Source organism: Mustela putorius, unplaced genomic scaffold, assembly GCF_011764305.1.
Source record: "Mustela putorius furo isolate JIRA1106 unplaced genomic scaffold, ASM1176430v1.1 tig00003987_pilon_pilon_pilon, whole genome shotgun sequence".
NCBI classification, from domain to species: Eukaryota; Metazoa; Chordata; class Mammalia; order Carnivora; family Mustelidae; genus Mustela; species Mustela putorius.
Genome location: NW_025422126.1, coordinates 5,741,131 through 5,759,887, shown reverse-complemented (window position 1 = coordinate 5,759,887; position 18,757 = coordinate 5,741,131). Strand labels below are relative to the sequence as shown.

The 18,757-nt window shown below is 53.3% G+C and overlaps 1 protein-coding gene across 2 annotated transcripts in view; it reads right to left on the bottom strand.

Annotated features, from left to right (window-relative positions):
- Positions 1 to 2,873: 2,873 nt before the first annotated feature.
- The window catches only part of SLCO2B1 (solute carrier organic anion transporter family member 2B1), a 45,143-nt gene continuing 29,259 nt past the window's right edge, over positions 2,874 to 18,757 (bottom strand). The window contains exons 8-14 of one of the 2 annotated variants that reach the window (XM_004768037.3): positions 18,211 to 18,310; positions 14,727 to 15,084; positions 12,632 to 12,797; positions 8,052 to 8,215; positions 6,295 to 6,359; positions 5,848 to 5,968; positions 2,874 to 4,755 (exon numbers count right to left, since the gene is read on the bottom strand). In XM_004768037.3, the coding sequence (XP_004768094.1) occupies positions 4,575 to 4,755; positions 5,848 to 5,968; positions 6,295 to 6,359; positions 8,052 to 8,215; positions 12,632 to 12,797; positions 14,727 to 15,084; positions 18,211 to 18,310 (1,155 nt within the window). In that variant the 3' untranslated portion in view covers positions 2,874 to 4,574. The remainder of the gene's footprint in view (positions 4,756 to 5,847; positions 5,969 to 6,294; positions 6,360 to 8,051; positions 8,216 to 12,631; positions 12,798 to 14,726; positions 15,085 to 18,210; positions 18,311 to 18,757) is intronic. The other variant, XM_013064370.2, reaches the window with a different exon arrangement.

The following is an 18,757-nucleotide window of genomic DNA, read 5'->3' as shown; positions in this document are numbered from 1 at the left end:
GGCAGGCTGAGCCCTGGCTGACAGTGGAAGGGAGATTAGGGGACAAGCAGAGCTGCAGCCGGGGCAGCAAAGGGAGTGTGTCTCCCCTCAGTGGTGCCTCCTCCCTCTGTCTTCATCCCCGGTCCCGCCCCCATGCTCTCTGTGCTCCTTCAATTCTTTCAGGGACAGAGGAAGGAAACTTACAAATATCGGTCATTCGGTGCGCTGCCTCTGAGCGAGTGAGTTGTTACTCAGTCTTCACAACTTTTGGGAGACAGGAGATAGGAATGACCAGCCTTACTATATAAGTGGAGAAACAGAAGTTAAATCACTTATTCAGGGTTACGCTGTGAATAAGTGGCAGTCAGGATTTGAACCCAAATCTCTCTGACTCTAAACCTCTGTTCTTTTCACTCTGCTCCACTGGAGGTCTACAGCCAGGCTTCAGATGGTCTCCAACCTCTGAAATCAGAGGCTCAGGTGTTTATATGATTGTGTGTGATTTTTTTGAAGATTTTATTTATTTATTTGACAGAGACAGAGATCACAAGTAGGCAGAGAGGCAGGCAGAGAGAGAGGCGGGAGCAGGCTCCCTGCCAAGCAGAGACCCCGATGTGGGGCTCGATCCCAGGACCCTAAGATCATGACCTGAGCTGAAGGCAGAGGCTTTAACCCACTGAGTCACCCAGGCGCCCCTTGATTGTGTGTGATTTTAATGCAGATCCATCTTTCATCATTCTTTAAGCTGATTGTCATCCACTCTCCATTGCCTGTACCAGGCTTTCTCCCTAGAGGTGGTGGCCTTTGAGTTGGGTCTGGAAGGTTGAGTAGGACTTCATGAAGTGGGATGAAGAGGCCAGCAGTGGGGTGGGGATGAAGTCCCTTCAGGTAGAGGGAAGAACACATGCTGGGGCCTATTAGGGGGAAAGGATTCATTAGGGCCAAAGAATGGTGAAGGTGCTGGGTTCTTTCTCTTCGTTTATTTGAATTCCATGCATGGCGTCTGGCTCCAGGCTCTGGAGAGGCATATCCCTGCTGCAACTCTCTAGCATGGGTCTATGGGCCAAAGAGCCTCTGAGCCAGGCATCAGGATGTTCATTCCTTTTTTTTTTTTTTAAGATTATTTATTTCTTTATTTATTCGACAGAGAAAGAGACATCACAAGTAGGCAGAGAGGAGGCAGGGAGCAGGCTCCCCGCTGAGCAGAGAGCCTGATGTGGGGCTCGATCCCAGGACCCTGAGATCAGGACCTGAGCTAAAGGCAGAGGCTTAACCCACTGAGCCACCCAGGCGCCCCAGGATGTTCATTCTGCTTCCAGGAGAAACTGCTGGATTTTACTACCAGTCAGCTCTAGCATGGAGACAGTGCCTTTCTCCCAGCTTCTGGATGCTGGTTAAGAAGAAAGTGAGCTCACAGATGTAATTGCTTATGGGTCCTCATTGGCCAGAGGCCAAAAGAGGGCTGCTCCCTGGACTTTCTTGGTCACTGGGATCCCCTCCAGTGCTGACCTGCTCCACCCCGGCTCTCAGCCCTATGTCTCTCTTGTGATGACTTCTCACCCTTACCAGCCCAGGAGGTTTTAAGCACAAGGACCTCACCCTCTCCTTCAAATCTCAGCTCAATCCAGAGGCGGACTCAGCATGAGGCTAATGTTGCTTGAGTATCATCATCTCTCCTCAGGCCCAGGGAGGGGCCTCTGCAATGTGTTCACATTGTCATGTTCTTGGGAAATTTGCAAAGGTGAGGTACTTTAATCACAAGTAGTTAAGATTGCTAGTTCTTTCTACTCCAACTACTTGTGTCCCAGTTCCTCTTTATGTGAGGTGGTTGGAGAAGCCAGTGGGCATTTCTGGGATCTGACTAAGGGGCAGGTGAGTTGGGGATCAACTTAATTTGGGTTTGTTGGGATATATTTATATGGCTCTCAGTCACCTCTGTTTCTAGATAACTTATTGCTAACCACCTGCATGTAGAGAATGGCCTCTAGGAATCTTCCCATCCATGTCCAACTCAATCAGCATTGTGACATCAATGTGTCATATCCAGAGGTCATTTTGGGGCATGAAGGTGTTTCATGTGGCCTGGCCCTGGAAGTACCTGGGCAACAGAGGGAAAAGAGGTTTGCAATGACAGAACCAGAAGCTAGGCTACAGAAAATCCTGCCAGTCGTCGGCGAAGGAAAACATATTTTAGACGTGTGCACAACTGTTGGTAAAATATATGCTATTTTTCTGAATTGTGTGATGTATTTGCCTTGACTTCTTTTCTCGTTCTACATAAATATTCACTTTCTTACCAAGTTTTGTGCTTTTCTTCTTCTTCTTCTTTTTTTTTTTTTAAGGTTTTATTCATTTATTTGACAGACAGAGATCACAAGTAGGCAGAGAGGCAGTCAGGAAGCAGGCCCCCCACTGAGCAGAGAGCCCGATGTGGGGCTCCATCCCAGGACCCAGAGATCATAACCTGAGCCGAAGGCAGAGGCCACCCAGGGGCCCCTTGTGCTCTTCTTCATAAAGAGGGCTCCCCAAAGTGTATAAGCTTCCGTTCCCACAAAACGCTGGCTCCACCATTTATGTTCTGTATGATCTTGGACAAGTTGCTTATTCGTTCTGAACTATTTCCTCTTCTGTAAAATGTGAACAAGAATCTGAACAGGTGAGGACTTGGAAAGCTTCATGACCTTATTCCATTTCTAAAACCATTATTAGAGGAAGTAACCCAGTCAAATGAAAATTAGACCAGAATATACAGCTAGGGAACGATGTTGTATGCAAGAAATAACAGTGAACAATGAATCCAGTAAAACTTAAATCTAAATAACTAGAAATAATGTGGTTGCTGCAAATTCTAATGCACTTTGCAAGAAAGGAATTTTGTAATATAAGAGACATTATGCAAGAACAAATTTAATAATAAGCCGTGTCTATAATTTCAAACTATTTCTGCAAAACCTGGGAAACAGGAGGGAAGGAGAAGGAATATACACATATGAATCACCTCATCTTGTTGGAAGAAACCTTGAAATTCTTGACATTGATAAATACAGGCTCAGATATTTATTAAACATTTGAAGTTATCAACCAGTAGAATCAAAATAGGAGTTAGAACTTCTGTACCTTCATCTTCCTCTTCTTTCATGTGGGAGAACCTCACAGTCCAGCCACAGGAGCTATTCAGAGGGCCAGAGCCACATGGGCCCCCAGTGCCCTCCTCCTGCCCCCCCCAGCTTCTCCCTTGCCTCCAGCACAGGGCTGGACACCGGGCTTGGGAAGCCACGGCTGACAGCTCTGTCTCCTGCTTCCCACGCAGCAGGTCCCAGCCAGGTCAGCTATGTGGTGACAACAGAATGGGCTGGGGTACATCAGAAAACTCTCTCCCCCTCCCCGGAGGGACAGCCAGGCTGGAGAAGACTGGCCATAAAACAAGACAAGGCCCACTGAAGGACCAGTTGGTTCAGACCCAAGCATTCCACAGACGCCCTCCTTACCCAGAGCCAGACGTTTCACTCCTTGGCCCTGCAAAGAACAGGTCCTTACACCAACTCAGGCATCACAGAGAACCAGGTGTCTCCCCCAAAACATGGTTATCACAGAACCAGACATTATCTACAGAGCGACGGGCAACGAGGATTGGGGCACCCAAAAGGAAATGGTGAAATTTGGATTCTAGTCCACAGGGGTCACAGTGATTTTGGTGGGGCCTGGTCAGTGAGTGAAGCCTTGGCCATGCATAAGTACCAGTGAATGCGTGTTGGGTGTGTTTGGTCTTTGAAGTCAGAAAATGCCCAAATGTGGGGCCTGGATCTCCTTACCCCCTGGAGCCCCTAAGGCAGAGACCAGGCCCAGACTGTGGCTCCCTGAGGCAAGGACTAGAATTTCCTGAGTCTACAGAGTTAGCTGCGCCCTCAGCTAAGTGCCCCAAGGGGCCCTCACGCCAGGTTTGCTGAAGGCCCTGACTAGCCGGAGTGTTCTGAGTGTGAGGCCAGCTTCCTCCCTGGTGGGCACCCCTCAGAGCTCAGAGCTCTGCCTCCAGGGGGCGCCAAATGGATATTTCTTGACAGAGGCTGTCCTGGCCCCGCCTCCAGGCTGAGCGGGGCTAGGGAGGAGACCTGAGTGCATCCTGACCACAGAGATGGCCATAGCTGGGAGGAGCCTAAAAGCTGGCAAGTCCATTTATACCCATCAGAGATGGTGCCTGAGGCCGAGAGAGGGTGGGCTGTTCCAGGCGAGCGGCAGAGCTGGGCTAGTACCAGCTCTGGTCAGCCTGGCAGCCTAGCCTGCTATGGTCTACTTCTCTATTCTAGGGCCTGGGGGAAAGAGAAACAGTCCTTCTGCCAGGAAAGCCTGGGTTCAGGTCAGCCTGACCGGCTGGCAGAAGAAGGGGGAAGACCGTCATGCATGCTTTACAAGTGGCTAACACACCAAACCCCTAGACAACTCTTTGGTTCAGATGAGTTACAAAGGCCCAGAGAGGGTGACTTGCCTGAAGTCACAGAGTAAGTTAGCAGAGGAGTTGGAATTGGAAAACAGGGTTCCTGACACCCAAGATTAGGCAAAGGGCCCAGAGAACGTATTCCTGCCCCTCTACGGCCAGCTCACACTCTGGATTCCTCAGGCTTCTTTTCTGGCCCTGATGTTAACAGCTGCTGCTGTAGGCCAGATGTGGATACGGTCACCTGGGTCCCCTCCTCTTTGTCCTGCTGCCTTAGGATGGCCAAAATTAAGGCAAAGCAGGCCAGGGAGCCTGTCTTGAAGAAGACCTGGAGGCCAACGAACCTGGAAAAGACCAAGGGACCCGTGAATTTAGGACCTCCCTGTTTAGGGGTTGGATGTCCTCGGGGTGGGCCAGAGCAAGGTCAGCCATCACCAATGTGTGGTCAGAGACATTGAAGCCCTGGGGGGGGAGGCAGGGAAAGAGGCCTCCGGCCACAGGGCAGTAGCCCCATCACCATGGCCTTTGTTGAGGAGACAGGGAAGCCCCTGGAGTTGACCCCTATGGGGGCCCTTCCCAGATAGAGGGGGAGAAGCTCTGCAGAAGGAGCACTGGGTGGGGGGCAGAAGCCTGGGCATCCTCCCTGCCTTGTCCCTAGCCAACTTGTAGCCTGGGCCACGCCTGCTTCTCTCTGACTGTTGAAGAATTCAGGGGGCCTGACAGTTGCAACTTTAGATCACCCCACCTGCCACAAGAGTATTCCCTCTCCCCTGTTTGCCTAACTCACCAAGGCTCTTATTCGATTTTTCTTCCTCTAGGAAATGCCCTGTTCAGTCCCAGCCCATAGAGCCATGCCCTCCGCAGAGCTGGCAGTGACCAGCTCCCTGCTCCCAGCCCTGTCACCAAGTCCCCTCCAACCTCCTGTCCCATCCCAGCAGCCTCTTGGTCTTCAGGTTCCTTTGGGCTCCCCATTGCACAGATGGGAAGACTCGGTTCCAGAAAACGCAGGTCTCTTGATGGACAGACAGATCTGGGCTGGATACCAGGCCTCCTGTGTCCTAGAGAGGCCTTCTCCCAACCCCACTTCAACTCCTTGTCTCTCTCTCACAGCTGGGCTGTTCCCTTCTCCTCACACTCAATCATGATGATACATTTCCTGCACAGACCATGCTTAGACCACTTGGGTTCAAGACCCAGTTTTGCCAGTTATCAGCTGTGTGACCTTGGGCTGCTTTAACTCTCTCTTTCTTCATCTGTTACAGTCAGGGACCATGGCTGGGTCATAGGACTTGTGAGCTCAGTGTAAGATACAGACCTGCTGCCTTGCAGTGGGATATGAATGGGCCTCTTGTCCCTGCTGCTCTCCTACCTGGGACCCCAGGAATATTTCTAGCAGCCTTCCCAGAGGCCCTGGCAGCCCCCACCCCAGGTCTCACCGGTTTCGGAGCAAGTCATGGTCATAGTAGCGGCACACGGCCCGACGCCCACAACTCTGGGCCCAGTGCACACAGGTGGTGTCGATGGCGCTGCCGTGGATCACGGGGCTGGGCATCCAGGCTGCAGGAGGAGGTGGTCAGGGGATAATGGGGTCCGGTGTAACTGCATTACCCACCTCCCTGCTCCCTGGCAGACACAACCCCCCCAGAGCCACTGGGGTCTCTTGTCCCATAAGTCTTTGGCCCTCAAGCCCAGCCCTTATGCTGGTGCTGCCTTGCTAGAAGGCTCTACTGCTGTTCATACACCCACCTCTAGGGTCCCAGGTCCAATCTGTTGCCAGGGTCCCACAAACCCTAAGGTCAGGACCTGGGTCCTGCTCACCCCTGTGCCCCTGGGCCCAGCACACCATGGGTGTCAGAGCTAAGGGTCCCAGGAAGGTTCTTTACCCAAAACTCTCAGGAGCATGAACTGGATTCCCACAGCCAGAGTCTTGTCTTCTTTCTTCACTCCCCTAACAAGCAGAAACACAGCAACATGAGGATTGAGAGGGTCCCGGCCCCCCAGGGACTCTCACCATCCCCTTCTCTCTCAGAACCCAGGGCCAGCCTTCCCCAAGTCCAAAGATCCTGGGCGCTGGGGTGAGGGTGGGTTCAGGCCCCCCACTCCATTTCCCTTCAACCCATGGAGCCCAGCACCCATGTTCCAGGCACTCCCACTAGCCATCAGGACTCTGCGCTGACCTCCCTGTGTTATTGCTCACAGACACCCCCCACCCACTCCCCCGACCCTTGGGCCCACCAAATTCCTCCTCCTTCCTCCTACACTCAGCAAAACCTAAAACTAGGTAGTCAGATACGCCTTCTAACTTCTCGAAATGCTTCGTGGCCCTAGCCTAGGATTCCCCGAGCCATGACTCCTTCCTTCTTAGCAATACCAGCAGCTGGTGTTTACAGAGTGCTTACTACGGGCTCTGTTATTCTACACTGCAACCCCTACTGTACCCCGCATGACATAGGTTTATCATTAGCCCATTTTACAGATAAGGAGACTGATGAATGTTGACACAGCTTAAGTGACTTGGCTAAGATCCCACAGCAGGTGGGTGTCAAGGGTCGGTCAGAAATTGCAGCCCACTGCCTGAATTAACTCCTCTCACACAGGCTGCCTGCCTGCTGGGACATAGGAGTCCTCTACCTCCTCTCTGGAGGCCAGCCAGTTTTATAGATCTGTGTGTCTTCTCATATTTGTGAGGGGTGCCATCCCCCTTGTAATTTTCCAGAAAACAGATAAGGAAGAAAAATAATCCCAGGGACACCTGGGTGGCTTGGTTGGTTAAATGTCTGCCTTCGGCTCAGGTCATGATCCCAGGGTCCTGGGATCGAGCCCCAAGTCAGGGTCCCTGCTCCGTGGAGAGTTTGCTTCTCCCTCTCCCTGCTCCTTTTCTCTCTCTCTCAAATAAGTAAATAAAAATCTTAAAAAAAAAAAAAAAGAAAGAAAGAAAGAAAGAAAAGTGGTTTAAAAAAATAATCCCAGCACAATGAAATATCCTGTTCTTGGAATTATCCTGTTCTGAGGTCCCCTTATTCCGGCCCCCACCCTAGGCACGCTGACTTTGGCCTCAGGTAACAATCTGTCAGTCCCAGCAGGCACCCTTAGGACAATGGTCGGAAAGATCAGGGAACAAGAGGCAGTATACTCTTGTGGGCTGGGTCCATGGTGGGCCTGTAAGGGCTCATGGACTTGAAAAACCATGAACCACATGGACAGGGCTGGGTTTTCTGGCTGTACCCTCCTGCAACCCGACCCACCCTCTACGGGCAGGGTGGGGGGATGGGCCATCAGGCAATGCTCTGCTTTGTCCTCACTGTGCCTGGGTGGCCTCTCCTCTCCTGGGGCAAGTAGGGGCCTGGCTCTGGGCCCTGGCCCTGGTACTGCTCTACTCAACACTTGCCATGAGAGCTGGGGCTGGCTTCTGAATTTCTCTGAGCCTCAGGTTTCTTACCTATAAATGGGGGTGGATGGTGTCACTTTAGTAGGTTGCCATGAAGATGGAGACAGGGCAAGGAGAACCTGGTCTGTTATGGGGAGAGGGGCAGGACACCCAAGTGGCCTCCTTCTTTAAACCCTGCCTCTAGGATCCCTTATCCTACCTGGGTTTAAGGACTTTTTGGGATCCCCTGGGTCTGGGCTCGCCCACTTTCACCTTAGGATGAGCATGAAGGAAGGTGTATGGGTGAGACTGGCCAGGGAGGCCCCCAGGCTGATTAGGACCATGAAGGGCAGCACCAGGTGGCTGCAGGACGATTCGCAGGAGCCGGCGAGCACAGAGCCGCCCCCCACTATGCAGCTGCAGTTGGCGTAGAAAACCTAGAGCAGGAAGGGGGCAGAGAGAAAAGCTTTCAGGAGCCTCGAAGGGCAAGCAGCTAGCCAAGTGCCTGAGGCCCCCGAAGGCTTATGGGGGACCTGAGGGCACCAACGAGCTGGGGCAGAGCTGGCTGAAGGCTAGGCTTTCTGGACCCAAGGCGAGTGGGAGGGGGCAGCCAGGCAGGTACGCAGCCCACATGCTTTCCACACACAGGGGCTGAGGCTGTGGGGAGAGGGAAGCAGAGGACAGAAGAGGGCGAGGGGCTGGGAGAGCCTCACCCCCTACCACACCACATACACTCCCATACACACCACTGTCACTTTAACGCACACACCGCAGTCCCACAGCATGCACAATCATACACACACATGTGCATACGAACTCGCTCATTCTTTCACCTGGTGATGTCAGAATGTTCCAAATAAAATCTTAAAAAAAAAAAAAAGCTATGGGGGATAAAAGGGCACCTGGTTTGCTCAGTCGGTTAAGCATCTGCCTTCAGCTCAGGTTTTGATCCCAGGGTCCTGGGATCGAGCCCCGCATCGGACTCCCTGCTCAGCGGGGAGCCTGCTCTTCCCTCTGCCCGTCCCTTGTGCTTATGACCACTCTCTCTTACATGCTCTCTTGCATGTGCCCTCTCCCTTTCTCTCTCAAATAAATAAAACAATCTTTAAAAAAAACAAACTATTTAAGAGTGTTTTGGGGAAGGAACTCAGATTTTCCAGCTGAGTATCCCTTTCTACTTCACTGAGGTCCTCCAGGGCACTGGGTCGCAGAGGAAACTCTCAAGGAGAGATTCCAGCACAGGAGAGAGGGACCCAGACAGCACCATGGAAACCAGGCTTCAGCAGGTGAAGGGCAGGGACGACCTCCGCGGAGAGGGGTGCTAGATTTGGCTCTGGAAGAATGAATAGGAATTTGCGAAGAGGAAAACTGAAATGAGGAGAGGGAAGGAAGGTCAGATGTAAAATAACAGGAAAGTGGCAGGCAAGAGCGCCGCAAGTCTTTGTCTGCCTGGAGCGGAGGGCAAAGGGGAAGCGTTTGGGCTGCGCTAGGGCTACCCTGGGCCCAGCGGCCTGCTGAGCTTGGGACACAAAAGAGGAACCTGGACTGCTGTTTCCAGAAACACAGTGGGCCAGGGCCCTGCCAGTCATCCCGCTGACAACAAAATGCTGGGTAAAGTATTGAAAACATTGTCCTGAGGGTACCCAGGCACTGGCAGAAATGGAAAGCTGTTTAGAGAGGCTGAAACCCAGCAAGATGGGCAGGGTCCTGAAGCAAGCTTTGGCCCCAGCAGGGTTGCAGAACCTACACAAGGGAGTACGGCTTTCTGAGGTCTGGGGGCTCCAGGGCCAGAGGACAAACCCTAGCCCTCCATCCCGCCAGGGTAATGTCCAATAGGAGACTCTCCCCCAAAACTGGGACCCCTCCAGAGGCTGAAGTCTGTGAAAAGCTGACTCCTTTTCAAGCTGCAAGGAGTGGCCCCCAGGCTGGCCCAGGGGCATGCTTGAGGACAGCCTGCAGTCTCACCACCACATGGCCTGGAAAACTTCCAGCCCCGGATTCCTTCAGAAATTGTCTCCACTGCCCATGTCTTCGGGTGCTTCCCAGGAGCAAAGCCAGCCAGGAAGCCTAGGGTTTTCTTCCCCCAGAGAACAGAGTCTCTGACCAGTGTGTCCCAGGGAGCCTTGGCCTGTGCTGGGAAACAGGTATGCAGGGCCAGGTGCTATGAGCCCTCGAGGTGGTCTGCTTGGCCTGGGGCAGCCTGTCACCTCCAGCCATGGGCAGCCTCAGACACTTCCTATTGTGAAAAGGGTTGGGAGTCCCTGAGGCAGACTCTGGGAGCCTTGGGAAGCATTTAAGCACGGGAGGGAGGGACGAAGGCTGACAACACCAAAGTCACTGTGGCTCCTTCAAGAGGATGGGCCAGATGGGGGAGGCAGAGGCCCACTGCAGAGAGAGTGGTGGGAAGGGGAGGACAGTGGGGAAACAAGTTTTGATTTGAGAGATACTTAGGAGGTAGAATTAGGGCAAGGTGAGAGAAAGAAAGAGAGAGATCTGGTGTGTGACCTGCTAAGCACATACCATGTGGCCCTTTCCCTCCAGGCTGAGCAAGCCACTGGGTTGGAGGCACAATGGAGGGACAGGTAAGGGGAGAACTAGGCCTGGCAATGTTGCTAGAAGAGAGAGACCCACCCTCATGCCTTTTCTGAGTGGCAGAAGATGGCTGGGCTGGACAAAGGGGGTCTTCCTCTTGGAGTTTTCCCAGCTCTCATTCCCATTCATCTAACTCCAGCAGCAAGCTCTTCTTATGGATGACTTCAATCTCTCCATCTGCTTCCGATTCTCACTCCCCAGGGGGACTTCAGCCTCACCCCCTGAGCCTCAGATCCCACCAACCGCCCACCTCTCCCCGTCTTTCCCCTGGTCATTTACACCTTCATAAATTGTTTCTGAGCACAGTCGCGCCGACTGCTGAGCGACCCAGCCCCGGACCCAGCCCCGGGCCCGCGAGCTCGCTCACGGTCGGCCTGAGGAGGCAGGTGTGCAGCGAGACTATTCTAGGCCAGAGCGACACTTCCTGAGTGCTGACCAGCCCACCTTCCTCCAAACACTATCCCCAGACACAACCTCTGAGGAGGCTCTGGGGAGGGAGCTGGGCTGGGAGGCCAGAACCCTGGGTTATAATCCCAGCGCTGGCATTAAGACTGTGGGCAATGCCCGGTCCTTTCCTGAGCCTCCATTCCCCATCTGTATAATGGGCATAACAGGAGTGTGTACTACCCAGCGCTTAAAATTTCCCAGCCACTGTGTTAAGTATTTTTCACGGGTTTTGTCATGTGACCCTTTACTCACTGTTTAATGAATTCACCCAAGGAAAGCATTCAGCATAGTGGCTGGCATAGAGTAGGTACTCAATATGATCACTTCTGTTTTATAGACCCAGAAAATGGAGACACTGATTAAATAATTTGCTTGAGGTAACAGAGTCAGTTACGGGAAGAAGGGGGCGGGGTTCGAACCAGATGACCTGGCCACGGCGCTCAGGGGCCCACATCCGCAAAAATTCACTGTTCCCTGGGGGATCTTGCCCCAGCCGGCAGGAATTGGGGTTCCCTGGAAGAGTCTCAGGGAGATGAAACCAGGTAAAGACAGTGAGAATTAAGAAGGCCCGAAGACCGGGATTGCAATTGCAAATGCAAAGGGTTTGCACAGCCCCTAGGTGGCGCCTGCTGGTCTGAAGCCCCATCAGCCAGGAGCTCTCCAGGGCTCCAGCCCATGGGTCCCAGGTCCCTACCGGGAGGACCCTTGGGCTTGGACACTGATGCCCAGAGGATGTAAAGGCAGGAGTTCCCCATGACAAAGGTAGGGAACTCTGGAGAAGGAACCCCTTATAATGGCCAGTTTGACACTGCACACACAGGCTCTTCTACAGTCTAGGGGTCTGAGGAAGGCAGGTGTTCTCTTCATTTCTCATCTGGGGGACTGAGGAGAAAGGTGAGGGGTGGCTCGTCTTGGGGACCTGTTTAAGGTTCACACCATATACATTGGGGCTGCTTATTCTGCCTCCTTCACTGCTGAGAGTTCCTTGAGGGTAGGTCCCTTGGCTCTGGGTCCTCAGTTCCCCTTCCCCCCCCCCCCCCCCACACATAGGGCCCAGCACAGAGGAGAAGCTCTATGAAGGTTTGTTGACTGAATGACTGACTGACTGGGCTTACTGGGCCAGCCTCTGCTCACCTTCCTCCAACCTACAGCCTCAAGTGTGATCACATACAGATCTGACACTGTTGCCAGCCTAACCAATGCTCCCCAACACTCTCTTGGTGAAGTCCCTACTGGTGGCCCAGCATTCAAGGCCCTTCTTTGCCTGTGCCTCACTTTCCCTCTTTGAAACGTTATGCTTCTGCTCCAACAAGTTCTTCCCAGGTTCTTGAAACACTGTGTGCATGGGTGTGCAGACTCTGCTTCTACAGCTCCCCCTGCCTGGAAAGCCCTTTCCTAGTTGGCTCCCTCATCCTTGTAGACCCAACACAAATGTCATGTCCCAGGAAGCCTTCTAAGACCCTCCCCGGCTTCTTCCATCATTGTCTGTACCTGCCTATCCCCACCCCTGGAATTCCTGACTTGTTTCCTTTCACCTCTCTCCTGCACAGAGAGCTGGAGCCAGATCGGGCTCACCCTTGTGCTCTGGGGCCCGGCCCATGGCTGGGCCCAGACTGGCAATGAAAGGTTATTGCAAGAATCATGTTTTCCATTGGCCAATAGAAGGAGGCAGACTGGCCAACAGATAGATGGACAGACAGAGAGAAAAGCCCCAGAATGAGAATGTGGAAAGATGGAGAGCGTGATGGGTACACAAAGACAGGGAGTGGAAGGGCCCAAGGGAGGCTGAGGGAGTGCTTGGAGCCCTGACCCACCTGACTTTTGTCCAGAGCCTCCTGGAGCGCCCAGCCTGTGCAGCCCGCCTGACAGGGAGTGAGGTACTCCACGTGGGTTTTGGGGTCACAGACAGGGTTAAAGTCATCCAGTGGGCAGAAGCAAGGCTCTGTGCAGGCTGTAAACAGCTCCGGTCGAGGCAGGTGGCTGGTGGGAGAGAAGGAAGCAGGGTTGGCCTGGCTTTCTGGCTCTCAGATCCTGAACTTCTCAGCCCCACAGCCCAGCTCCCCATCCTGAGAACAATGGCCAGAGATTTGGCTCCATGCAGAGCTTTTACTGTCAGGGATGCCCCACATGGGGAGCTCCTTGAAATGGGGTAGGGGAGCAGGGAGATGGGCTAGAGGCTCCCAAACAGGAGGACTGGGGGGTAGAGTTGGATGGAGGCCTCTGAGACCCCTCTCAGCCTGAAGATCTTACTAGCCTCTGAACTTTTGCAAATATTCTCCATCCCTCAGTGGCCCTTCTTTGGGGAACACAAGATAAATTCATCCCAGAATGTAGTCTCAGATGAAGAGGGCCTTTTTCTTGATGGGCTGGATTGCTTTCTTTTAGAAAATTCAAGTTATGTGTGTTGGAGCAGGCAGGACACCTGACTAGCTATGGGATCACCCAGCAGTCTCTGCCTCTCTCTGGACGTCAGTGTCTCTGTTGATTAGCTCAGCTGGGACAGAAGAAAAGGGAAAGAGGCATGTGTGCTAGGCTGACTTTTTTCCATTTACATTTAGGAAAAAAAAATCATTTAAAGGCCCTGGCTTGGGGCACCTGAGTGGCTCAGTCGGTTAAGCAGACAACTCTGGATTTTGGCTCAGGTCATGATCTCGGGGGCCTGGAGGGAGCCCTGCGTCCGGCTCTGTGCTCAGCGGGGAGTCTGCAGCAGGAAGTCTGCAGGAGTTTCTCTCTCTCTCTCCCCCCCCGCCCCTCCCCACCTCATGTTCTCTCCCTCTCTCTAAAACAAATAAATAAATCTTAAAATAAAAAAATAAAAAAATAAAGGTCTTGGTTCTCCTCAGACCAGGGACTTCGGAGGGCCTGGGTAAAGCTCCCCTCTGTGTCTAGAACAAGGGCTCCCCAGACAAGAGGCAGCACAGCAGCCTTACTGTTTGGGAGAAGGAGGGACAAGGAAGGAGGGGAAGGGTAAAGATGATAGGGGAGAGGCTGTAATGTGAGGCCTGGCCCAGAGAGAAGCGCTAAGCCTCCCTCAGGTGGGGAAAGCTGGCGTGTGGGTGGAGGGAGGAGATGCCCAGGGAGAGGTGGGAACAGGGACACCTGGGGAATTCTTGCTGGGTCTTGGGTCAGCCTCAGCCTGGAGCAGTTCCCAGGAAAAGCGAAGTCATTCTGGAGGAGAGACAGTGAGGTAACTTCCAGCATCCTCTCGAAGATGGCCACCACCAGGAGAGAGCATATGTGTGTGGGTGGGATGAGGGAGAAATGAGAAGGGAGACAGGCATGGGAGGAGGCTGTCCTCCTGGTGCTCCCTCAGATGTGGACAAAGAGCCTTGAGTCTTAGGGTCATGGAACAACACAATTTTAGCTGCCAGGCTCTAAGAATCACAAATTAGACCAACCCCTTCCTAGGGCTTAAGTCCCTTCTCCAGCGTCCATGATAGATGCCTTGCAGCCCCTGCTCACCCCTTCTCTCTACACCCCCACCCCTGGGGATGGAGAGCGTGCAGGCTCCCAGGCAGGCCTTTCCTCTGCCCAGGAGCGAAGACTTCCTCACGCTGAGCTGGGCCCTGCTCTCTGATGTGGCCTGTGCCTTAACCTCCATTTGGCCCACAGGGCTTAGCCTCTCTGGAGACGCCGGCCACACAAGCGGTTTGCCCTGTCTTGGCTTCCATCTCTCCCCAGGCCTGAGCTGTCCTGTCTGCGAAGTTCCATCCTTGCCCCTCCTAGTGATGCCTGACACCCTCACTGGAGACTTGGAGACGGAAGTCCCGCTGCTCAGAAGCCAGGTGGGGAGGGGAGGAGAAGGTGCTGGTGGAAAGTGAGCTTTGAGGTAGACGGGTACCCCCTTTCCCTGGCCTTGTCTAGGCCCCCTCCCTGAAGCCCTCCACCACCTGCTTCTCACACACTCACCCGGGGGGTTGGGTGATGCCTGCAATCTGGTGGGTAGAGCAGCCCATGAAGAAGAGGGGCAGACTGAGAAGTAGGCAGAAAAGCTCCCCCAGCAGGCAGAGGACGGCACAACGCACGGGGCCCAGATGGAGGCGCTTGACCAGGACGCCCCCGATCACGATGCCTACGATGGCCGACGGGATGGTGAGGCAGCCGATGAGCAGGTTGGCGTAGGACGCTGTGATGGAAAACTGGCGCTCCAGGAACTTGGGCAGGAAGGTGGCCATGCCTGCCACCATGGATGACATGCACACCTGGGACAGGACCACCAGCAGGAAGATGGGGTGGCGCAGGGTCCTCAGCAGCACCCTGGGGAACACTGTTGGGGTGAGTAGGGAGCAGGTCAGAGTGGGCAGGCCAGCCTGCCTTTTGTTTCTGTCCTGTCTTGTCCTGTTCAGTTTAAACTGGTCTATTCCTTCCATGCTGTCTCATTTAATTCCACTGCGCCCAATTCTATCCCATTACATTTGACTCCTCTCCATTTAATTCTGTTCCACTTTTGAAACTCAGTTTTGTTCCCATCCTTTGAGTTAGACTGCACGCTACTCAATTGTGCCTCTTTCCATTCAATTCCGTCTAAAATTCGATGCCACAGAGTTCGAGCCCATGCCTCCTCTTCCATTCATCTCATTGCCTCCCACCTCATTCCATTTCTTCTGTTCTGCTTACTCATCTCACTTTCTCCCACTCAGTCCTTTTCATTCTGTCCTGCTCTAGCTCTTTCTAAGCCACCCCATACCTGAGGCTTTCCTCCCGTGTCCCCAGCATGGGACAGCAGCCCGCCCCTGATCTTCCATCCCTAGTTTCTCTTCTCCGCAGCACTCTATCTAATGTACCACATGTTTCACTCCCTTAGCCATTTTACGGTCACCCCACTGGAATATAAGCTTCATTCAGAGCAGGAATTTTTGTCTGCTCTATTCATTCCTGAATCTCCCGAGCCTGGGGCACAACAGGAGCTCAGGAAATATTTAGGGATAAATGAATGGAGATACAGGCCAACACGTGATCCAGTATTACGATGTTGGGGCAGAAGGAAGACCTCCAGAGAAGGTGAAAACCAAGCTGACTTGGTGCTGGGGGTGCTTCTCGAGGTAGGACCTGAAGAATGGACCTGAAGGAAATTTCTAGGAGGGGCACGGCAAGAACAAAAACACATAGAGGGGCATAGAAGCGACAGGTCTGGCTTTGATGACCGCCTCAATCACCCGTTATCTCCTAACCTGGTGCCTCGTGTACAGGTTTCCTCTTTGCAAGTCCGCTAACCTGAAGGGCACGTGACCACGTGACATGGGGGAAGTCTTGAAAGGGCTTCAAGGGCAGCCCGGGTGACGGCCAAGAATGCTTTCTCTCCAGACACGTGCAATTCTCTCTCCACTGACGTCAGGAGAGAAGGGCATGTGTTTCTGCCCGCAGGAGGTGAGCTGGAAGTTAACGTGAGGTGTGGGGAGGGCAGGCAAGGAGAGGCCCTTCAAAGAAGAGACATCAGAGGAGCAAACCGCCTGGCATTTGGGACTGGAGGGGAATGATGGCACCGGGGCTCCTCTGGGCCAAGTGGGAGGGTCTGTTCCTGCAGTGGCAAGACCAGGGTCTCTGTTGCTGGAGATCTCTGTCTGCCCTCACAGTGTGGCCAGAGCCCAGTCAGCTAGTTCTGTAGGCCCCTGGGCCAGGCCAGGAACCATTTCCTTAGCAGCCAACAAATAAAGGCAAACAGTCCGGGCAGGGTGGGTAGGAGTTGGGGCTGTGGAATTCCCCATCTTTTGTGTCCCAGCCCTGCCTCCCGTCCTGAGTCCCTTGCCCTACATACGACGCATTCAGCCAGTGCGCTTGACGTGGGAAGGTGTGACACATGGCCTTTACCCCACGTAGCTGCTCCAGCCAACCTCCCTCCTCAAGCGGCCTTGGAGAGCATCGGCCCAGACCAGATGGGTGCCCTCACCAGGTGGGGCCCAACTTCATCTAGAGCGGCCAGGTCAAGGCCAGAAGTCGCCAGGGCTTTCCTGACTCTTAGTGTAAAGGTCATTCCTCCTACTATACCCCATGCCACCCACATTCCTGTGCCTCTCTGGCAGCCAGAGGGCTCAATCTCGTTCCTTGCTTCTATCTCCCATCGCAAATACACTTTGTACATACCGTCTATCTCTTCATCATCTTTTGCCTGTCCTTAGAACAGATGGAAAATTCCTGGAAGGCAGGGCTATGCCTTTCGCTCAGATAGGGATAATTTCTGGGGAACCCAGAGCCATGTCTGCTGGATAGCTGCTTCCCTTAGCTTAATGTCTCTTCCATCAAGTAAGCTAGGGCTTCTCTCCACTCAGAGACTGTGTCTCCCCCATCAGACAGGGGCCTTCTCTAACTCAGGGACTGTCTTTCGCCAAGAATTTAAGCCTTCTCCAGCTGAAGGGTCCTGGTTCCTCTTTCCTTTGGCTCCCCCATAGCCCCATGTACTCAAAGCCAAGCCTCAGGTCATCACTGATCCCTCTGGAACTCAGCAGAAAGGCCAGAAGCCAGGCTTGGGACCAACTACAGGGCCTATGGCTAGCCCCTGCCCTGGTCTCCTCTAGGCTCACAGAGAAGCTGAAACCACCAGAGACAATCTGCCCAGGACACCCACTCCAGGATCCAATTTCGGTGATTGGCCCCAGCTTCCCTCTGGGCAGAAGCCAAAGCTGTGATTAATAAACTCTCCCAAGGAGCAGCCTGCTGGGGACTTTCAGCAACTGGGGAGTGATCTGAGGTTAGGGAGTCTAAGCCCCTCCTGCCTCTGGGCCCAGCCCCATGCGGTCCAGGCCCCCACCCTTACCCCAGGGAAGCTGGAGAACTGGAGGCTGGATTACTGGTATCCCAAACAACATGCTGTAGGATACACTTCCAAGAATTGGGCCTGATTAATTTCCTGTTTCAAGAGTCCTCAGTGGGGGCAGGGGTGGGCGCTGAAGCAAAGCCTGTAGTCATCACCTTCCTAAACCATAGGCAGCTCAACTTACTGTCCTGGGACATGGTCAGCCTAATAGTAGGGCAGGGGTGATAATTGAAAAGATAATTATACCTTATATAAGTAGGGTTTTTTTTTTTTTAATAGTATGCGAAAGGCTTTCCATTCATCACCCCATTTGAGTCTTGTAATAGTCCTTGAGGGAAGCAGAGCAAGGATTATTGGCCTTGAGGGTTTGGAGGGCTGAGAGGAGGGAGAGCCAGGCTTGCTGGGGGGAAGGAGAGGAATAGCACTTGCGCTTGACCTAGGGGGACAAGGAAGATTTTGATAGATAGCAATAGAAACGAATGTTCCAGGCAGAAGGGTTCAACTAAGTCAAGACTTACAGAGTGTATGGTGCTCATGAGGGGTCTGTAGGTGTGAAAGAAAAATCAAGAAGGGCAGGAAGGGGCTGGGTCCTGGATGGCCCCACGTGCCTCTCTGGTCCCACTTCTCTATATCCTCCCTTACCTTTGATGAACTGGATCACTGTCAGGTCTGGTGCAATCTGGGTGAGGCTGTCCTGCTTCTCTTGGGACTCCGCCAGGCTCTCAGGGGGAGAATCTTCACCCTGGGAGGACACACAACCAAGGGCCATCAGCTGGATGCCAGACATTCTGCTCTGAGATGCCTGTGGGCTCGGGAAGCACTCTGGGAGAGAAGAGGGCATGAGCCAGTCACCTCATCAGAAGCAATAGGGGTCAACAGTGTTCCATGAGCTTCAGCCCTGAATGAGCATGGACGGATTGATGCCAACATGTGCTGAGGCGGGGAGAGAACTGGTCCCTGAATGCCATATAAGGACCTTTGCTTCACCTTGGCCGGGGAACTCCGAGAGAGGCTGAGGTTGAGGGTCCTGCTAATCCAGGAGGTGGGCATTCTGAGCAGAAGGGAAGTTGATTTTCAGAGAAAATCACTATGTTCCATATGCACATAGGTCTGAGTCAAACATTGTTCAGTGTCTCTCCCCTTCTGGGCTCCCAGCTCTGCAAGAGCAGGGATTGTGCTTATCTTATTC